Below are 20,264 nucleotides of genomic sequence, written 5' to 3'. Positions count from 1 at the left end.
CGGAGAGTAGCGGGTTTGTGTGTGAGCCCTGTGGAGGCAGCGTTTTCTGGGCTTCGCTGGTTCTCTCTCTCCAGAAGGTTCTGCGGGTTCCCCCAGCTCTGGGTACCCGGCTCTGCATCGCGCCGCCATGATGGGTCATCGTCCGGTACTCGTGCTTAGTGAGTTGTGGGAAAGCCGGGGAAGGGACCCCCCCCCCCCCCTTCACCACCCCTCTTTTTCCGCACTTTACAGCCTTGCCCCAGCCCAGTCCCGCTCAGGTCCGGCCACTGAGCCTTCCAGTCGTTAATTTTGGAAGCCCCTTCTCCTGTTTCCCTCTTTTCTCTTAACCCATTCCCCTGTCTTGGCAAATGTAAACTGACCTTCCTGTCGCCGAGCCTGTTGAACGGAACGGCGTTCCGTTCTTCACTCCCAACCCCCGCCCTTGAACTCTTCCTTGAGCGATTTTCAGTGTGTAGCTGAATGAATAAAGGTTTTTTAGTTTGGCCTAGTTTTATAATCTTGGCTCATCCCTTAGTAACGGTGTGGCCTTGTCCAAACTGCTTGAGTGAAAATGGCTCCATCTTTGTTATTAGGGTTAACAGTATTTCCTCATAGGATTGTGAGGCTTAAATGAGATAAGGAGATACAGCTGTTTAAAAGAGGGTCTGGCAAACAGCGAGTGGTATCCTTGGCCACTTCCTCTTCGGTAGCCGTCCTCTTGAATTTCCGTTAGTCAACCCCTGTTCACGAAGTAATAACCCTGCTTCCCTCATTGGTCTGGCTTAGATGTAATTATTCCCTCAAGTGTTCTCTCCGTTGTAATATTTCCCACTTACCAGCTGAGTTTTCCCAGATTCCTCGATTGGTTCTCTTTACCCTTCGGGAACATCCCAGATTTCTTTCCTTACTTACGAGTCCCATTTCCCTTGTCTTCCCTTGGTATGTTTCCAACCTGTGTAACTTCCGTATCCTATTTGCAAGAGCACCTGAGATGCCTGACTAGCCATTTTCCCTCCCTCACCATCTTCTTTGTAGAGAATGCTATTCCAAGATTTTACCTATTTTGTCTCTACTTGGAAAATAACTGTTTTCAGACAAGAATTCACTTAACCCAGAAAAAAACCCTATTTTTTCTGATGAATCCATTAGAAAGGTCCATGCAGGATTTTAGTTATCACTGCCTGAAATAGGAATCTAAATCCTGAGAATTGTGTTTAGATTTGATGGGACTGGATCGAAAATTTTACAGCAAATTGTAGGGAAAATATAATTTGGAGAGAGGAGTGAGACATTACGTAGGTTCAGTTATAGTCATTGGCTTGTCTCTCATTGAGAGGGCCCTGGGGTGACTGAGTGGTGCATTGTGCAGCCCTTTGGAGGTCCACGTTAATCTCTGGCATTAGTGGCTGTATCCAGTCAGGCTCCTTATTAAAATACGTAGTCAGCTCTTTCTAATGGTAAATGGGTAACTGAGGCATTCTGGTTATGTCCAAGCATGATGTGACTATCTTGGCAAACCCAGACACTTGAGTGTGTGTTCTCATTCCACAGCACAGTGGGGGGCCCTATCAGTAATTATGCTGGGACTGTCAGTATGATTCCCCATATCCAAGTATGAGAATATGAACCCCCAGACTCCCTTTTTACATAAAGGAGATTGATGCTTTTTAGAGACACCAGCCCTTTGAGAATCTCATGGATCTCAGATCTCAGGTTATGAATTCTTGCTGTAAATACATGAATGTTTGGCTAGAGGGAAAGTGATGACCAAGATTCCAAAGTTGAAGCTTTATGGATTGTTTCTTCATATACCAGGGGTTGAAGTAAATAAAGCTTTATGGATTGTTTCTTCGTATACCAGGGGTTGAAGTAAATAAATAAACATAAGTATATATGTTTACTTTTTAACAGTTTGTCGAGGTATAATTGACATACAATAAGCTGTACATATTTAAAGAGTACAGGTTGATAAGCTTTAATCCGTATATACATCATGAAACCTGGGTGTGTTTTTATTTTCAAAGATTGGGGAATAAATAGCTTATATACAGTGGGGCAATCCTGGGCTGTTGCCTTTTGTTTTTATCTATTTTAGGCCAGAACACAAAGCGTGAATCTGGAAGAAAAGTTCAATCTGGAAACATCAATGCTGCCAAGGTAGCACATCTTTTAAGTTGTTTATAGTAGTTTGCCTGTAGCTGCCTTCCCTAGTATTTCTGTATTTGTTTGCAATTAGGCAGAGGAAAAGTTGACTTCCCTTCCTTCCGGACATTTCCGTCTCGGTGGTAAGGAGAAGGAAGCCTTCCCTCTCTGAGCTAGGCCTGATGGTCTTCTTATATTAACTTGTGCATATTCTGTTGCTGTATATTGTCTCATAATATTCTGTTTGTGTTTGTCTCCCATACTAGACTGAGTTAGTTGAAGGGAAGAACTGTATTAATTCCCTTTTGTATTCCTAGTACTCAGTGTAGATCCTGGATAGGTATTCAGTAAATATCTTTTGAATGAAAGATCTAATTAGCATGGGGTGGAGGCTACTATCATGGAAAGAAATACAAATACGTGGACTTTCAGTTATCTGGACTGCTGGGAAACTGAAGCTCTGGGAGGCATGTCCCTTTTTTCCTTGTGAAAAGTTATTTGTTTCTGCATCCAGAAAACATTCCCAAAGCGGAAAAAGCAAAGAACAGAATCTAGCCATGTGGCGTGCTGTATTTAAAGTGGTCGCCAACCCTACTTTAGAAGTGTCCTCGTTAAAACACTGGCTCTGTGGGTTACTCATGCCTCTTCCCCTAACACATTCACTATCTTCTGATTTGTGCTTATATGTTTTGTATTTTCTTTCCATAGACTATTGCAGATGTCATCCGAACATGTTTGGGACCCAAGTCTATGATGAAGGTAGGCTTATCTCATTACTGAAACTTCGACTACAGATTTTCCCTTTCTGTTTTCTGGGACACTTAAATATAACTTCTGCTTTTGTCCTAGATGCTTTTGGACCCAATGGGAGGCATTGTGATGACCAATGATGGCAATGCTATTCTTCGAGAGGTTTGACTTTTCGTTTTGCTTTCTAACATTTTATAAAGGACACATAAAGAGATAATGTAAATAATGATTAGCTTTTTTGGGCTGCTGTAGCAAATTACCACAGACTGTGTGACTTGAAACAACAGAAATTTATTCACATGGACTGGAGGCTGGCGGTCCAAACTCAAGGTGTCAGCAGTGCCATGCTCCTTCTGAAGGCTCTAGGGAAGAATCCTTTCTCTTATAGCTTCTGATGCTTGACCACATTCCTTGGCTTATAAGCTCTCTTTCTGTCATATGGCATTTTCTTGTGTGTCTCATAAGGACCCCAGTGGTTGGGTTTAGAGCGTACCTTGATTACCCCTATGACCTCATCTTAACTTGGTTACATCTGCAAAGACCCTATTTCCAAATATAGTTTTCAGGGGATGAGACATCAACATGTTCTTTCAGAGGACACAATTCAACCACAACAATGGTGTTCCCAATAAATAAGCTAAAAGATACTGTTCTGTTCTCAAGAAACTTGAGTAGTTAAGTTGTCCTAATGCATTTTTCCCCAAAAAGAAAAAGACTTGGAAAGGTGTTTTACTTAGATATTTTAGGGGCCACTTTTAATCTTTAAAGCTGTGGTAAAACAATAAAAGGGAGTAAGTGTGGAAGCAAGAACCTCAAGAGTTAGGACCAAGCAGAATGGGTTAAGAGGTCTTTCTTTCAGATTCAAGTACAGCATCCAGCAGCCAAGTCCATGATTGAAATTAGCCGGACACAGGATGAAGAGGTTGGAGATGGGACCACATCTGTAATTATTCTTGGTAAGAAAAGAATGGAAGGTTGATAAGGAAAATTAGATTGAAACATTAAGATTTTTGCCAGAAATAACGTCAGAGCTTTTTGTTTTGTTTTGACCGCAACGCGCGGCATGTGGGATCTTAGTGCCCTGACTAGAGATGGAACCCGCCGCACCCCCTGCCGTGAAAGCATGGGGTCTTAACCACTAGACCGCCAAAGAAGTCCCCTGAGTCATATTTTAAGAAGAACATTTTTACCAATCCACTAATTATAAATGTTTAAAGAACTTTTTGCTAATTTTCTGTGTATTCTCTCCAACTGAGCATAAAATGTTCATCATGGTATAGGATGAGCTTTGCAAATCTGATTGAATAAAATACAGTCCATTGTCATACTCACAATAAGTTATATTCTATAAAGTCACCACAAACACTGTATTAGTGAATACTAAACCATCACTCGGGGGGGAGTATAGGATTAGGTTCCTCAAGCGTCCAGTCACATATTTATCAATGCATAAATATGTATGTTTTATGTTTTGTTTGTTTTAAAGACACTTTATTTATATATATTGTTGATTCATTACCACTGGACTCATGCCTGAACAAAGCTTATGTAGTAAGTTATTGTCTCTACAGGGCACATTACAGCTTTCTTGCACGTAGGAAAATTAGATAGTACTTTAGGACTATACTTAGGCCATTTTAAACAGTGAAATCAACAAGAAAATGCGCAAAAAAATGTGGAAAACATGCTACTAAATATACCACGTAAAGGACACTTGTTTACATGTGTTACATGGGAATTCCCCAGTGGTCCAGTGGTTAGAACTCCACACTTTTTCACTGCCGAGGAGGCGGGTTCGATCCCCGGTTGGGGAACTAAGATCCCACAAGCCGTGTGGCACGGCCAAAAATAAAAATTAATTAATTTAAAAAAAAATCTGTAGCAATATGTTTTCAGGAATTGAGGGAAAAACTATTTTCAGTTAGGAGATGCCAATTTATAGTGTTGGCCCACAGGCCTAAAAATAGAATCCTTAACAAAATTATTATAATATGAACTTTTTAAAAATTAATTTTTAAGTGCCTTTGTACTGCATTTTGAGAATGGTGAGTTGGGTGGAGATTTGCTCGAGTCACCACCAACTAATCACATCTTTAGATCCAGTTCTTTTGTGGATTGAGGATTAATTACATATGGCTAGTTCTGTACTGAAACTTGGAGGATGAAAGAAGTAGGTAAGACTCCATATGCTTTTTCACTTATTTGGGTAGAAGATGAGCTTTAGGTTTCAGGCAGAATTTTCTAGCTGGTAATCTTAGTTAAATCTCCTGGAGATATTAAGTAGGTTAAGTATCCATGAGTCTAGGTTTCTTAGACTTAGGTAGCTTTTAAAAAACCAAAACTGCCATTTCTGAAGATATCTTTCTTCTGTGATACTGTTCTGATTCTTCTTTAACAGGGTATAGTCTTTTCTAAGTTAACTTATTAGAGCATGTTTCAAAATATTTGATTATCTTTCTTTTAATATACATGATGGTCACTTAGGAATTCTAAAGTATTGAAATCAAACATTTGAGCACATGCCAAAGAGTATACATGTGAACTTTTACACATTTGTGTACATTTTAAAAATTAGTATCAGTGGACCTGGTAGTACAAGCCCTTTGTGCAAAAGGTCCTTTTTTTGACCAAAATAATGGTTTTTCCTCTTCAAAACTTTTTTTAGAAACAAGCTTTTGTGTGTGTGTGTGTGTGTTAATTAGAATTAGAAAGTAAGGACAGTTTTTAAAAGGAAGGGACATTTTACCAATAATCCCTCTTCCAGAGGGTAAATTTTGTAAATTTTTATGGGTATTCTTCCAGGTATAAAGTTTTGTGGGTTTTTTTGTTTTCAGTACCAGCAGTTTGACTACATCCTAGGTATTGAAATAATAACAAGCAAGTCAATTTTCCTTTATTTTTCTTTCTCTTTTAGAGTCTTCGGGAAAATGTTTACCATTTGTTTAGGAAACTGGGAACAAATATTTAGTTAGATCACAAGAATAAGTAAACCCTGGGATCAATCTTTGATCATTTAAAATATATCTGATGAGAATTTTTTTTTTTCCGAATTTGCTTGTACAAAGTATAAAATCTGGAATAGTATTTGCATACTTTGGGGAAACGTACTTAAGAAAAAAGAGCAGGTATTTTTAGAAGCATAATGAAGTTGCCTTGATATCCAGGTACTTTTCAAAATGTTATGGTGTATGCATCTTTTTTCAGCAGGGGAGATGCTGTCTGTGGCTGAGCACTTCCTGGAGCAGCAGATGCACCCAACAGTGGTGATCAGTGCTTACCGCAGGGCTTTGGACGATATGATCAGCACCCTTAAGAAAATAAGGTATTGGAGGTGGGGACCAGAAATGGGTAGTGTCAACTATGGGACGCCTGGAAAACTAATCTGTTCTTAGATGGCAAAGGAAGGCCGAGCACATCACCAGTAGTTTATACCCTGGTGGTATTTTGTGAGAAGGAGAAACAAAGAGGGGAGCAAAATGAAGGGAAGGGTAAGAGAAATAAAAGTTTTTAGAGGGCTTCCCTGGTGGCGCAGTGGTTGAGAATCTGCCTGCCAATGCAGGGGACACGGGTTCGAGCCCTGGTCTGGGAGGACCCCACATGCCACGGAGCAACTAGGCCCGTGAGCCACAACTACTGAGCCTGCGCGACTGGAGCCTGTGCTCCGCAGCAAGAGAGGCCGCGATAGTGAGAGGCCAGCGCACTGCGATGAAGATTGGCCCCCGCTTGCCGCAACTAGAGAAGCCCTCGACAGAAACGAAGACCCAACACAGCCAAAATAATAAATAAATAAATAAAAATTTAAAATAATACAGACATACACTTTATTTTAAAAAGTTTTAGAAAATGGCAAGGATTCAAAGCAGACAAATAAAAGAAGCTAGGTTTAATTCTTCAAAATATATTTTGGTTATATGCAGTCTGCTAGTTTCCATGTTAGGCACTGCTATGGGAAATGTGTAGTAAGTGAAATAGAGCTACCCTCCAAAGTTTTAGATTCTAGTGGGAGAAATAAGTTAAGGAGTTAGATAACTAATTATTCAGGGGTTAAAATACCTACCATCGTTATGATTATAACTAATTCAGTCAGTACTCTCTCTAAAGTGCTGTGGAGGATGGTAGCCAGTGGTTTTCATTAAAATCAAAAGGACTGGTACTGAAAATGCTATTTGAATCCTCTCTAGTTATCAAAGAGCTTGCTGTTAGTCTATGTTTGCTGAGTGCTATAAGGTAATAAAAGGAATATAGGAATGTGTGACTTCTACTTGAGGAAATGTCAGTTAAGTAAGAACATGATACAGAATGCAAAATTTTTTTGATTAAAAAAGTTGTTTAAAAAATAAAACCTGGGACTTACCTGGTTGCGCAGTGGTTAAGAATCCACCTGCCAATGCAGGGGATACGGGTTCGAGCCCTGGTCCGGGAAGATCCCACATGCCATGGAGCAACTAAGCCCGTGAACCACAACTACTGAGCCTGCGATCTGGAGCCCGCGAGCCACAGCTACTGAAGCCCGCGCACCTAGAGCCTGTGCTCCACAACAAGGGACGCTACCACAGTGAGAAACCCGCGCACCACAAGAAAAGAAAAACCCACGCGCAGCAACGAAGACCCAGCGCAGCCAAAAATAATCAGTTATTTAAATAAATTTATTTTTAATTAATTAATTAAAACCTATAATTTTCTACTCATATCCTTAGGTTGTCGGGTACACAAGTACCTAGCAATTTGGTGAGCTTTGTATTGTACTTCCTGCTGTTAAGAAACAAAGTATATGATAATATCTGTCTAGCACTCTTACAGAAGGAGGTGCTTGATTTAAAACATTTTTATGAAGTAGGCTTTGTAAGAATGTAGAGTACACAAAGGATTTATTGAATATTTGGAGCTGAATCATTAATGTTTTTCTTTTTATCAAGCAATAACTGCCTGTATATCTTAGATAATATTTTTGGAGCTATTGCTTTTTCCCTAAAATACATAATTCAGCAACTATTTAATGATTGCTTATTGTGTGTCTTACTGTGTTAATAAAAGGGATTTCAGCAGTATGAAAATTTGGACAAGATGGTATCCAAGGTCTCTTACAACTTATGATTCTAGATAGTCTTGCCATGTACAAATTTGTAATTTCGTTAGAGGAGACTAAACACATAAAAACACTGTGGCGCACCATGTATTATGATGCTAGGTAAAATAGAATCAGGTGTCCAAATGGATAGCACAGACCGATGGTGATTCTCCAGAGGAGCTCTCAGAATTTGTTAGTTATAGGGTGAGGTTTCAAAGGTAAAATGTGTCTTGACCCAAGTTGTGAAAGTAATAGAGTTTATTTGGTTGGAGCAGAAGGTAAAGAAATTATTTTACTGTAAACTCTGTAAGTGTGGAGAGTTGTCAGACATGAGAGCAGATTACTCAGGGATTTGAGACACCTTTCAGGGATGGGTTAATTGTAATCTTGCTAAAAGGCAGAGGGTGGACAAAGTTACTTCTTGATAACACTGAGTTTCCTACAAAGGAACAGATTCCCCTTGTTCTGCCTGTTGGCCCACTATTACAGTCATCAAGATATAGATGAGGACTTCCTTAAACATCCAGGATCCCACTGAGCATATTATTCGTTTTTCTTTTCTCCAGTACCCCTGTTGACACCAGTAACCGAGATGCCATGCTGAACATCATCAACAGCTCCATTACTACCAAAGTAATCAGTCGGTGGTCTTCTTTGGCTTGCAACATTGCCCTGGATGCTGTCAAAACTGTACAGTTTGAGGAGAACGGTCGGAAGGAGATTGACATCAAGAAATACGCAAAGGTAGAAAAGGTAAACTCTTTGAGTGTGTACTTTGGAGACAAATTATTTCCTAGCATGAGTCATCACACTTGTGGAGGAAATAAGTTTAAATCAGAGCAAGATATTTTTATTATTAGAACCAGGAAGAAGAGTATTTGCTACCTGGAAAACAAAAACTTGAAAAAGAGGGTGCCAAAGAGGTATCTGAAATAATTCTGTTAGCTTCACTGCTGTCCCTACACAAGGTCTACAGGGGCAAGAGAAAGGCTTATTTTTGTGTCTGTATTTGTTCATTTGCATACGTATCAGCCACTGGGTCAGGAAATAAACAAGGGCTCTACAGCATAGCGCTAATAAGCCCCAGAATGCTTTCTCCATCTTTATTAATTTAAGATTTTAAAGTAGCATTAATATCTTGTGGCCAGTAGATGGAGCCCTATGTCTAAAATTCATGGAAATATCTTTCAGGAAGTAGAGATCTGCGTCCTTTTTTTTTTTTTAAGAAGTATTGCGTGATTCTCTCATTCATTCATTCATTCGGCTGCGCCAGGTGTTAGTTGCGGCACACGGAATCCTCATTGCAGCATGAAGGATCTTTTAGTTGCCACATGCCGGATCTAGTTCCCTGACCAGGGATCAAACCCAGGCCCCCTGCATTGGGAGTGCGGAGTCTTACCCACTGGACCACCAGGGAAGTCCCTGTGCCCCTTTAAATCTTTGTCAATCACTGAATTTCTGTCTCAGCCAACCTTCAAATTGTGTATCATGGTCTAAGATTGATGTGCTTCCTAGAGAGAAAGAAGTGTGATTGCAACTGTAGTTGTTTTAGAGGTTCATGGAAAAAAGATACTTTAAAAATCTGAAATGGTGGTCATTTGGGAAAGATGAATGTCTGGGCAGGGAGTTGAGAAATTATCTCCTGGTTGTGGATTGAAGTGGTTCTTTTGCTCAGATACCTGGCGGCATCATTGAAGACTCGTGTGTGCTACGTGGAGTCATGATTAACAAGGATGTGACCCATCCGCGGATGCGGCGCTATATCAAGAACCCTCGCATCGTGCTGCTGGATTCTTCTCTGGAATACAAGAAAGGAGAAAGCCAGGTAATGTCCCTGGCCCTATTCCTTAAATTTGATGTAAGAATCTGTTAATATGGACAAGGGAAATAAAAAGTGTTTGTTACATGCCTACTCTGTGACCTTTACAAGTAATCTCTGATTCTTACAACTACTCTTTACAGCAGATGATACTGACTTCCATTTTACAGATGAGGGATCTACACCTCAGAGAAGTTAGGTTAATTGCTTGAGGAACACAGCTGGTATTGGCGAAATCAGAATTTGAACCCAGCTCTGTTTGGCTTCAGTTCCACACTATCATGCCACCTTTCCTAATGTATCAGTAGAACATAGAGTAGGAGTTAATTGAGCTTTGAAGTGCCAAAGAATTTCCAGAGGGCAGGAAGCTCACAAGGCTCCATCACCCTTGGATAAAACAAAGTAATTGAAGCTTATCAAACAGTGGTTGGGAACAAGAATCGATTCATTAGTGAGAAGAATGAAGACCCTGAGTTACCATGCACACTGACAGGTCAGAAGAAACATTGAACTAAGTGGCTAGAGACCTTAGCCAAACTCCACTAATTGCATTGTGACTTTGCATTCCAGTTGCTTTATAATTAAATGGGGTTAAACTAGATGACTGCTGGAGCTAAAGTGGCTTATAGAGGTGTTGGGTCGTGGCTTATTCTAACTCATGCTTTCTGGGATACATGAGAGTGCTGGATGGAGGGAGTATAGTAGTTAGGATGACCCTAAAGAGCTTCACCAATCCAAAATTTTTAATTCAGAGTGACTTTTCTTCACCACATAGACTGACATTGAGATCACACGAGAGGAAGACTTCACCCGAATCCTCCAAATGGAAGAAGAGTACATTCAGCAGCTCTGTGAGGACATTATCCATCTGAAGCCAGACGTGGTCATCACAGAAAAGGGCATCTCAGGTAGGACTACATTCATTTTTCCAGACTATTGTTGTGGTAGAAGAGGGTCGGTGATTTTTTTTCTCGCATGTTGTCATAAACTGAACATAATTAACATGTGATGGTTAGGGTATGTGGAGGATAAAACCTGTTCAGAACCCAGGGTTTCTGGTTTCCAGCTTGACACCTCTATTCTTGCAGATTTAGCTCAGCACTACCTCATGCGGGCCAATATCACAGCCATCCGCAGAGTCCGGAAGACAGACAATAATCGCATTGCTAGGTGAGTAGGCCAGGTAAAAATAAGATTCTCCTTCCCATGTGTTTTTATTTTGTAGCTTCATAATATAGTCATCCTTATCTGAAAAAGTTTAGCATAGGATAAAGCTAGCCAAATTATTTACAGATGGAAATAACCTGGGTTTAGCCATCTGCCCTCTTCAGAAGTCCTCTGTCTAGGGACTTCCTGGTGGTCTAGTGGCTAGGACTCCGTGCTCCCAATGCAGGGGGCCTGGGTTCGATCCCTGGTCAGGGAACTAGATCCCACATGCCACAACTAAAGTTCCTGCATGCTGCAACTAAGACCCAGCGCAGCCAAGTAAGTAAATAAATATTTGAAGAAGAAGAAGTCCTCTATCTAGAGTAACAGTTATCTGCTGCCTGAGACTCTACTGCTCCTAACCAGTAGTGAACAGCTTATGCTTAGACATCTATGATCACTACCTTGGTATAGGGGTCCCTTTCAGATCAGTCTGTTTTAACTAGCTCAGAATATAGCAGATCCAACAATTACCTTGATTGGATCCTCAGCTGCTGTTAATGCAACCTTAGATTGCACTCACTACTTCAGCATGAATATGTAGGCTCAGATACCATCTATTTTTAAGAGTAATTTTTTTTTTAAAGGTGAGTCTATTCTACATCACATAATATGCCATAGATCCAAATCCAATTTTATACTTAAAACGCTTGCTCTGAAATGGCTCGGCATACATACATATACATAGTTGACTCTACATGCCCATGAGTGGGGGAAAAGTGACAAATAAAAAATTAGCCCTACATTCATTAAAACGGGGTGAGACATATACTTATGTACTTAATCACCTTATTTCTTGCTTGACCTTTACATTGTCTTTAGTACAGTCCTGTTATTGACCTTGAGATCTAACTAGGCATTATAGGATGAGTTCTGTCTAGAAATGACCATTATGTGTTATACACATGGTCAGATATGCATAAGAATTCATTTGTCCAAATTTTAGGGTCCACGAAGTATATTTTGAATTAACCTGTATCTCGTTACAGTAGTTGCCTTAGGTATGCACACTTTCACTTATAAAGCCACATTAGTTTAAGGAAACTTCACCTACATATTTGGAAATCTATTTCACCAGCAACCAAGACGTCTCGAGTTAGGTAGAAATGTTGTTAGCAGTCCACTTTGGCCCTTAACCCTTACACCCCACCGCAGACCCTAAGGACCAGGAAGATGAGTAAAAGTATGACATCATCTGGTCTTCTCCCTGTCCCCCTTCTCCCCATCTAATCAATAGAGCCTGTGGGGGCCGGATAGTCAGCCGACCAGAGGAACTGAGAGAAGAAGATGTTGGGACAGGGGCAGGCCTGTTGGAAATCAAGAAAATTGGAGATGAGTACTTTACATTCATCACTGAATGCAGAGACCCCAAGGCCTGCACCATTCTCCTCCGGGGGGCCAGCAAAGAGATTCTCTCGGTGAGTCAGCCTTGGAAGTGTGACTGAATGATCTAGGTCATTCCATTTCTTGAGAGTTTCCCAGAGGGCCTAAAATCATCCTGTTGCCCATTTATAGTTATTTAATTGCCATCTGAAGCCACAAATCTCTCTCTTCTTTTTTTTTTTTTTAATTTTTTTATTTTTAATCATGGTTTAAAATGTTTTTAATGTAAAATATATCATCTGAATCATTTTTAAGTGTATAGTTACAGCAGTTTTAAGTGTATTCATATTCACATGCAACAGATCTTCAGAACTTTTTTTATCTCAAAAAATTGAGACACTATACCCATTGAACAATGACTCATCATTTCCCCATCCACTAGTAACCACTGTTTCCTTGTTTTTTAAGTTGAAATTATAAATATTACTTTTTTTTTCCTTAGTGAGGTTAGGTAATTTACCAGAGGCATATAGCTAGTAAGTAGAGAGTTTCCACTACACTGTGCAGCCTCCTGGAGTACACAGCTAGACAGGACAGAGTAGGGTTATAGGTCTGTCAAGCACAATGGACAAAAGTCTAACATCCCAGAGTGACACCACATTCCCCCTGGCCTTGTTGCAGTTGTAGTTAATGTGTTTTTCCAGAGTTAGTAGCATCTGCCCTGCCCAAAAGGTTTGAAGGACCTTTCTTAGTTTGCCCTCCTTGGTGGTTTACCGAACTTGGCAGTCAGGAAGTCGTTTGGTACTTCTGATTTGTCCTTGAGTCATCAAGCTTTGGCTTTATACTCTTTGTTTCCTTTCCCAAGGAAGTAGAACGCAACCTCCAGGATGCCATGCAGGTGTGCCGCAATGTTCTCCTGGACCCTCAGCTGGTGCCTGGGGGTGGGGCTTCTGAGATGGCTGTGGCTCATGCCTTGACAGAAAAATCCAAGGCCATGACTGGTGTGGAACAATGGCCATATCGGGCTGTTGCCCAAGCCCTAGAGGTCATCCCTCGTACCCTTATTCAAAACTGTGGGGCCAGCACCATCCGTCTACTTACCTCCCTTCGGGTGAGTTCCTTTCCGTGCTCTTCTCTTGATGGGGTAGGAAAAGCTGTGTTTGGCCTAAGAGGGTAGTTCATGTCTGTCTTTCCAGGTTCTCCTGGTAGCTTGTTCCCTTAAAATCTCTTCTCTTTCTTAATTTTTGATTTGTTTGTTGTCGTTGCCATTTCCTCTTATCCCTACCTTATCAATGCAGTGTATTTGATTTTTATGTAATGGTCTCTGTCAGCTTACTTGTTCCTAGTATTTTCCCCTGTAATTATTTATGCTTGTTCCAACTATAGGCCAAGCACACCCAGGAGAATTGTGAGACCTGGGGCGTAAATGGTGAGACAGGTACTTTGGTGGACATGAAAGAACTGGGCATCTGGGAACCATTGGCTGTAAAGCTGCAAACGTATAAGACAGCAGTGGAGGTGAGGCACTCTAAGACATATGCTGTGCTGTTTATTTCCAGATAACCAGAAAACAGTGTGTTTGGTCCAGTCTTGAGGAGGGGGGGATAGAAGGCAGAGTATTCCCCAAAAGATCTCCCAAGGAATTCCATCCCCCTACTTATATTTAGCTCATTTAAAAAGCAAGGTAGGGGGACTTCCCTGGTGCAGTGGGTAAGACTCTGTGCTGTCAGTGCAGGGGGCTCGGGTTCGATCCCTGGTCGGGAAACTAGGTCCTGCGTGCATGCCGCAACTAAGAGTTCGCATGCTACAACTAAGAAGTTCACATGCTGCAACTAAGAAGTCCACATGCCACAACTAAGAAGGTCCCGCATGCCGCAGCTAAGACCCAGTGCAGCCAAAAATAAATAAATAAATATTTTTAATTTAAAAAAAAAAGGTAGGGAATTCCCTGGCAGTCCATTGGTTAGGACTACATTCTCTCACTGCTGAGGGCCCGGGTTCAATCTCTGGTTGGGGAACTAAAATCCCACAAGCTGTGTAGCATGGCAAAAGAAAAAGAAAAAAAAAAAAAAAAAAGGCAAGGTAACGTAGCACAGGCTGCATCCCTTGCTTACGGAGAACTGCATTTACATGTCAAGACTCTGAAAGGGTAGATTTCAGATAAAATGGTAATTATATAGGAGGAGCTAGTGATACGTCTAAAGAAAACAAGTGTCCTTCCCTTCTTTGCTAACCTCTTTGGGGCTGTGGTTTTTCCTCCTAGACGGCATTCTACTGCTGCGGATTGATGACATCGTATAAGGCCACAAAAAAAAGGGTGATGACCAGAGCCAGCAAGGCGGGGCTCCTGATGCTGGCCAGGAGTGAGTGGTGGGCAAGGCGACCTCACGCACAGAGCAAACAGTCTCCCCCTTCCCTGAGCCAGACTGCCAGGGACAACTGTGATGTCTTTGTTTGGAAGGGATTGGGTTGAGGGGCAAGCCCCCGTCCCTTTCCTGTCCCAGCTCCAGTTTGCAAAAGGCACTGACATGTAATTCTTCTCTATTGTAAGCTTTCCATTTAGTTTGCTTCCGATGATTAAATCTAAGTCATTTGAGATGGTGGTTATTTGTTTTTCAACCTTGGGTCATATCTCTGCCTCCTGCAAGGAGGGAGGAGGCAGAAACCTTACTGGGAAGAGAGATGGGAATGAGGTCATTCAGTATCTTTGCCTCCTTGAGAGGGTATTCTTCAGACTTCTCAGTAGATGCTGGTTGGGAAGGCTCTTGGAGTTCAAAGCATGATATTGCAAAGCTTAAAAACATACCACCTTGGGGCTTCCCTGGTGGCACAGTGGTTGAGAATCTGCCTGCCAATGCAGGGGACACGGGTTCGAGCCTGGTCTGGAAGATCCACATGCTGCGGAGCAACTAAGCCCGTGAGCCACAGCTGCTGAGCCTGCGCGTCTGGAGCCTGTGCTCCGCAACAAGAGAGGCCGCGATAGTGAGAGGCCCGCGCACCGAGATGAGGAGTGGCCCCCTCTCGCCGCAACTAGAGAAAGCCCTCGCACAGAAACGAAGACCCAACACAGCCCTAGATAAATAAATAAATAAATAATTAATTAAAAAAAAAAAAAACATACCACCTTGCATTCACTACTCAACAGGAAGAACCTGCCCAAACCATGGGTGTTCCTTGCATGTGGTTGTATGTAGAGCAACACCCAGTACGTGCTAGGGCTCAGGCATTTATCCTAAAGAACACAGAGCATCTGTTTCTGTACTGTATTCTGTAACTTTTCAGAACCCTTCCTATCATACCTAGAATTCTTGTTCTCCGCCCTCTCCCAGTGTTCCTGATTCCAGTCTGTTTTGGCTTGCTGGCTTATTTTCCTGGCATGCTTGTGTCACAGTAGGACCTCTGCTTTCCCTGTAAGCAGAAACAAAAGATGTAAGTCCCATTTTGTGCTTTGTTTTTATCAAGGCAAAAAAAAAATCTTGTAGTGGCCCTGAGATGCTGGAAGCTAGGTGGGGCTAGCATTTGATTTTTTCAGAGTCCTTCCTCTGGGCCTTCCACTGTCCCCTTTGTCCTCATGACTCATGCAATCAGACTGTGTCTCCTCCCTGACCACGGGACTTAGTGTTACTAAGTTGAATACTAGGTAGAATAATAATAGCTAGCACACAGTGCCTATTGTATAATAGATATGTTCTGTTCACTTTGCATATCCTCAAAAGGACCCTACAAGATAGGTAATAACCCCATTTTATGATGGGGAATCCAAAGCATAAAGTAGCTTGTCCAAGGGTCCCAAAGCTGATAAATGGCAGACCTAGAATTCCTGTGTAGGCAGTCTGGCTCTGTAAGTGCATTTACAGCTGGCTATGCTGCCTGAACAGAGGTGTGCTGTGGAAAAGGGCCGCTGGAGACTCTACTCTGTTCATGCCTAGTATTCAGCTTCCTGCTTAACCAGTCTAAAGTCTTCAGCTTGGGACTTCCCTGGTGGCACAGTGGTTAAAAGTCCACCTGCCAGTGCAGGGGACACGGGTTGTGCGCCACAACTACTAAGCCTGCGCTCTAGAGCCACAAGCCACAACTGCTGAGCCCGTGTGCCACACTACTGAAGCCCATGTGCATAGAACCCGTGCTCCACAATAAGAGAAGCCACCGCAATGGGAAGCCCGTGCTCGCTGCAACTAGAGGAAGCCCTCACACAGTAACGAAGACCCAACGTGGCCAAAAATAAAATTAAAAAAAAAAAATGAAGTCTTCAGCTTTTTCTCTTCAATGAGGCTCTGAGATAAGCCTACCTATCTTTTGCTGAAATCCCTGTGTCTTTACTTGCAGTGTTAATTCCCTCAGAGCTTTAAGACCTTAAAGAAAGATGAGTTAATTCTCAAGTAAATAAAAAGATCTTGAAGAAGTAGTGCTTGGAAGATCTGAGAAGTTATGAAGGGCGGAATTGCCTCCCATTTGTTCCTTAACACCTTTCTGGGTCCATTCTGGTTTCAGCTGTAATGGTTAAGCACTTGGATAATTGTACATATAGTCTCCCTGCTGTCATGCAGTGCCTCTTTCTTCTTTAAGACTTACAATGTCTCCTGAACCTATGAAAATTCCCTGCTGGCATGTTAGATCAATCTGTACTCTTCAGTCTAAACTTCAAAGCCCCCTTTTGTGCTGTTCAAAGCCTAAATTTAACTGATTAAAGGCTACCCAAGCCAACTTTGTTGCCTGCATGAACTCCTAAGTGATTCCATGAACACAACTTGCTGCCACCTTGAACTTTGCCATGGTTCTTCCCTGTCAAATTCATGGATTCAACTAAGTCCTATTCCACACACCCCCCCCTAAAGTGGTGTATGGGGGTGGTGGGGAGACTTGACTTCCTATTTACTGAAACCCTTTGAACTCAGCCAAGACTCTTGCTTATATCCTTGCTTGTCAGTCCAGAGTTGATAACCTCAGAGGGTGCAAGTACTTTTTCCTCAGGAAAAGTGAAAGTTGTTTTTTGTTAAGTTTTATTGAAGTATAGTTGATTTACAATTTTTTTAAAGTTCCAAAGGATATTTATTAAATACAGAAAAATAGAAATGATTTTCTAAAGAATCCAAAGCCCCTCTATCTGAATCCAACCACTGTTAATATTTTGTTATCTTTACTTCCAGTCTTATTCTGTGCAACTTTATTTATTGAAAAAGAAAAAAGAAACAAAAATAGGAACAGAAAAGCTCAACACATATAGAACATTTTTTTTCATCTGTTAGTTTCACTTAGCATTAGGGTCAGAGGCATTTTCTCATGGCATTATAACTTCTCTGTAAATGTTTTTTTTTTTTAACGTCTTTATTGAAATATAATTGCTTTACAATGGTGTGTTAGTTTCTGCTTTATAACGAAGTGAATCAGCTATACATATGCATATATCCCCATATCTCCTCCCTTTTGCGTCTCCCTCCCACCCTCCCTGTCCCACCCCTCTAGGCGGTCACAAAGCACCAAGCTGATCTGCCTGTGCTATGTGGCTGCTTCTGTTGTACAGCAAAGTGACATATCTTTTTCGTATTCTTTTCCATTCTGGTTTATCACAGGATAATGAATGTAGTTCCTTGTGCTATATACAGTAGGACCTTGTTTATCCATTCTGTATGTAATAGTATGCATATGCTAATCCCAAACTCCCAATCCTTCCCTCCCCGACCCCCACCCCTTACTAACAACCACAAGTCTGTTCTCTATGTCTGTGAGTCTGTTTCTGTTCCGTAGATATGTTCATTTGTGTTTTTTCTTTCTTTCTTTTTTGGCCACACCGCACAGCATGCGGGATCTTATTTCCCTGACCAGGGATCGAACCCGTGCCCCCTGCAGTGGAAGCACAGATTCTTAACCACTGGACTGCCAGGGAAGTCCTGTGTTGTATTTTAGATTCCACATGTAAGTGATATCATATGGTACTTGTCTTTTTCTGACTTACTTCGCTTAGTATGGTAATCTCTAGGTCCATCCATGTTGCTGCAAGTGGCACTATTTCATTCTTTTTTATGGGTAATATTCCTCTGTGTGTGTGTGTGTGTGTGTATACCACATCTTCTTTATCCATTCATCTGTTGATGGGACATTTAGGTTGTTTCCATGTCTTGGCAATTGTAAATAGTGCTGCTATAGGGGGTGCATGTATCTTTTTAAATTATAGTTTTGTTTGGGTATATGTCCAGTAGTGGGATTGCTGGATCACATGGCAACTCTATTTTTAGTTTTTTGAGGAACCTCCATACTGTTTCCCATAGTGGCTGCACCAATTTCTATTCCCACCAACAGTGTAAGAGGGTTCTTTTTTCTCCACCCCCTCTCCAACATTTATTATTTGTAGACTTTTTTTCTTTTTTCCTTTTTCTTTTTTCTAGCCGCACTGCGATATGCAGGATCTTAGTTCCCCAACCAGGGATCGAACCTGTGCTGCCTGCAGTGGAAGCACGGAGTCTTAATCACTGGACCACCAGGAAAGTGCCCTTGTAAACTTTTTAATGATGGCCATTCTGACTGGTGTGAGGTGGTACCTCATTGTAGGTTTTTCTTTATGTATAGTTAATTTTTATTGCAGTTTGGTTGATTTACTGTAGTTTTGATTTGCATTTCTTTAATAATTAGCGACGATGAGCATCTTTTCATCTGCCTATTGGCCATCTGTATGTCTTCTTTGGAGAAATGTCTATTTAGGTCTTCTGCCCATTTTTCAATTGGTTTGTTTTTTTTGTTATGGACTTGTATGAGCTGTTTGTATATTTTAGAAATTAATCCCTTGTTGGTTGCATCATTTGCAGATATTTTCCCCCAGTACATAGGTTGTCTTTTCGTTTTGTTTATGGTTTCCTTTGTACAGAAGCTTGTAAGTTTGATTAGGTCCCATTTGTTTATTTTTGCTTTTATTTCTATTGCCTTGGGAGACTGACCTAAGAAAACATTGGTACAATTTATGTCAGAGAATGTTTTGCCTATGTTCTCGTCTAGGAGTTTTATGGTGTCATGACTTATATTTAAGTCTTAAGCCATTTTGAGGTTTTTTTTTGAGTATGGTGTGAGGGTGTGTTCTAACTTCATTGATTTACACGTGGCTATCTAACTTTTCCAATACCACTTGCTGAAGATACTGTGTTTTCCCCATTGTATGTTCTTGCCTCCTTTGTCAAAGATTAATTATCTATAGGTGTGTGGGTTTATTTCTGGGCTCTCTATTCTGTTCCATTGATCCATATGTCTGTTTTTGTGCCAATACCATGCTGTTTTCTTTTTTTTTTTGTTAATTTTTTGGCCATACTGCACAGCTTGTGGGATCTTAGTTCCCCAACCAGGGACTGAACCCCCGCCCCCTGCAGTGGAAGCATGGAGTCTTAACCACTGGACTGCCAGGGAAGTCCAGTACCACACTGTTTTGATTACTGTAGCTTTGTAGTATTGTCTGAAGTCTGGGAGGGCTATGCCTGCTCCTTTGTTCTTTTTCCTAAGGATTGCTTTGGCAATTCTGGGTCTTTTATGGTTCCATATACATTTTAGGATTATTTGTTCTAGTTCTGTGAAAAATGTCGTGGGTAATTTGATAGGGATTGCATTAAATCTGTAGATTGCTTTGGGTAGTAAGGCCAGAAAAATGAAAGTTTTTAAGGAAACTTGAGTTTATCCTAGAGTAGCCATTTGGGGGAAAAAATGAAATTGGATCCTTTCTTCATTTATTACAGCAAAATTAATTCCAGGCAACTGAAAGATTTAAATATAAGAGTACTAGAAGAAGACACGAGATTTAAAAACATACTTACCAGGGGAATTCCCTGGCGATCCAGTGGTTAGGACTCTGCGCTTTCACTACCAAGGACGCGGGTTCCATCCCTGGTCAGGGAACTAAGATCCTGCAAGTTGCACAGTGTGGATGTAAGTAAGTAAGTAAGTAAGTAAATAAATAAATACTTATCAGAGTGGGGAAAAATAATAAATGTAACTACATAG

General features: G+C 41.2%; 1 protein-coding gene across 2 annotated transcripts; it reads left to right on the top strand.

Moving 5' to 3' along the window:
- On the top strand, positions 1–14,883 carry CCT3 (chaperonin containing TCP1 subunit 3). Of its 2 annotated transcripts, none has more exons than XM_036852422.1 (14): positions 1–158; positions 2,075–2,136; positions 2,830–2,880; positions 2,971–3,033; positions 3,731–3,827; positions 6,076–6,193; positions 8,506–8,683; positions 9,615–9,764; positions 10,534–10,666; positions 10,847–10,928; positions 12,202–12,382; positions 13,153–13,398; positions 13,674–13,805; positions 14,551–14,883. In XM_036852422.1, the coding sequence occupies exons 1-14, from the start codon at positions 128–130 to the stop codon at positions 14,758–14,760; spliced, it is 1,734 nt and encodes a 577-aa protein (XP_036708317.1). In that variant the 5' UTR covers positions 1–127; the 3' UTR covers positions 14,761–14,883. The 2 variants fall into 2 exon arrangements, with proteins under 2 accessions (XP_036708317.1, XP_036708309.1); XM_036852414.1 differs by having other exon boundaries at positions 8,506–8,692.
- The last annotated feature ends 5,381 nt before the right edge of the window (positions 14,884–20,264 follow it).

This window comes from Balaenoptera musculus, chromosome 1 (assembly GCF_009873245.2).
Source record: "Balaenoptera musculus isolate JJ_BM4_2016_0621 chromosome 1, mBalMus1.pri.v3, whole genome shotgun sequence".
Lineage (NCBI taxonomy): Eukaryota > Metazoa > Chordata > Mammalia > Artiodactyla > Balaenopteridae > Balaenoptera > Balaenoptera musculus.
Note: the sequence above shows the minus strand (reverse complement) of the source record. Positions and strands in the feature narration are given on the sequence as shown.

Coding starts and splice junctions, on each gene's coding strand:
- CCT3 (XM_036852414.1), top strand. CDS start 128: ATGATGGGTCATCGTCCGGTACTCGTGCTTA. Junction 2,137..2,829: donor GAAACATCAATGCTGCCAAG/GTAGCACATCTT, acceptor TTCTTTCCATAG/ACTATTGCAGATGTCATCCG. Junction 3,828..6,075: donor CACATCTGTAATTATTCTTG/GTAAGAAAAGAA, acceptor ATCTTTTTTCAG/CAGGGGAGATGCTGTCTGTG.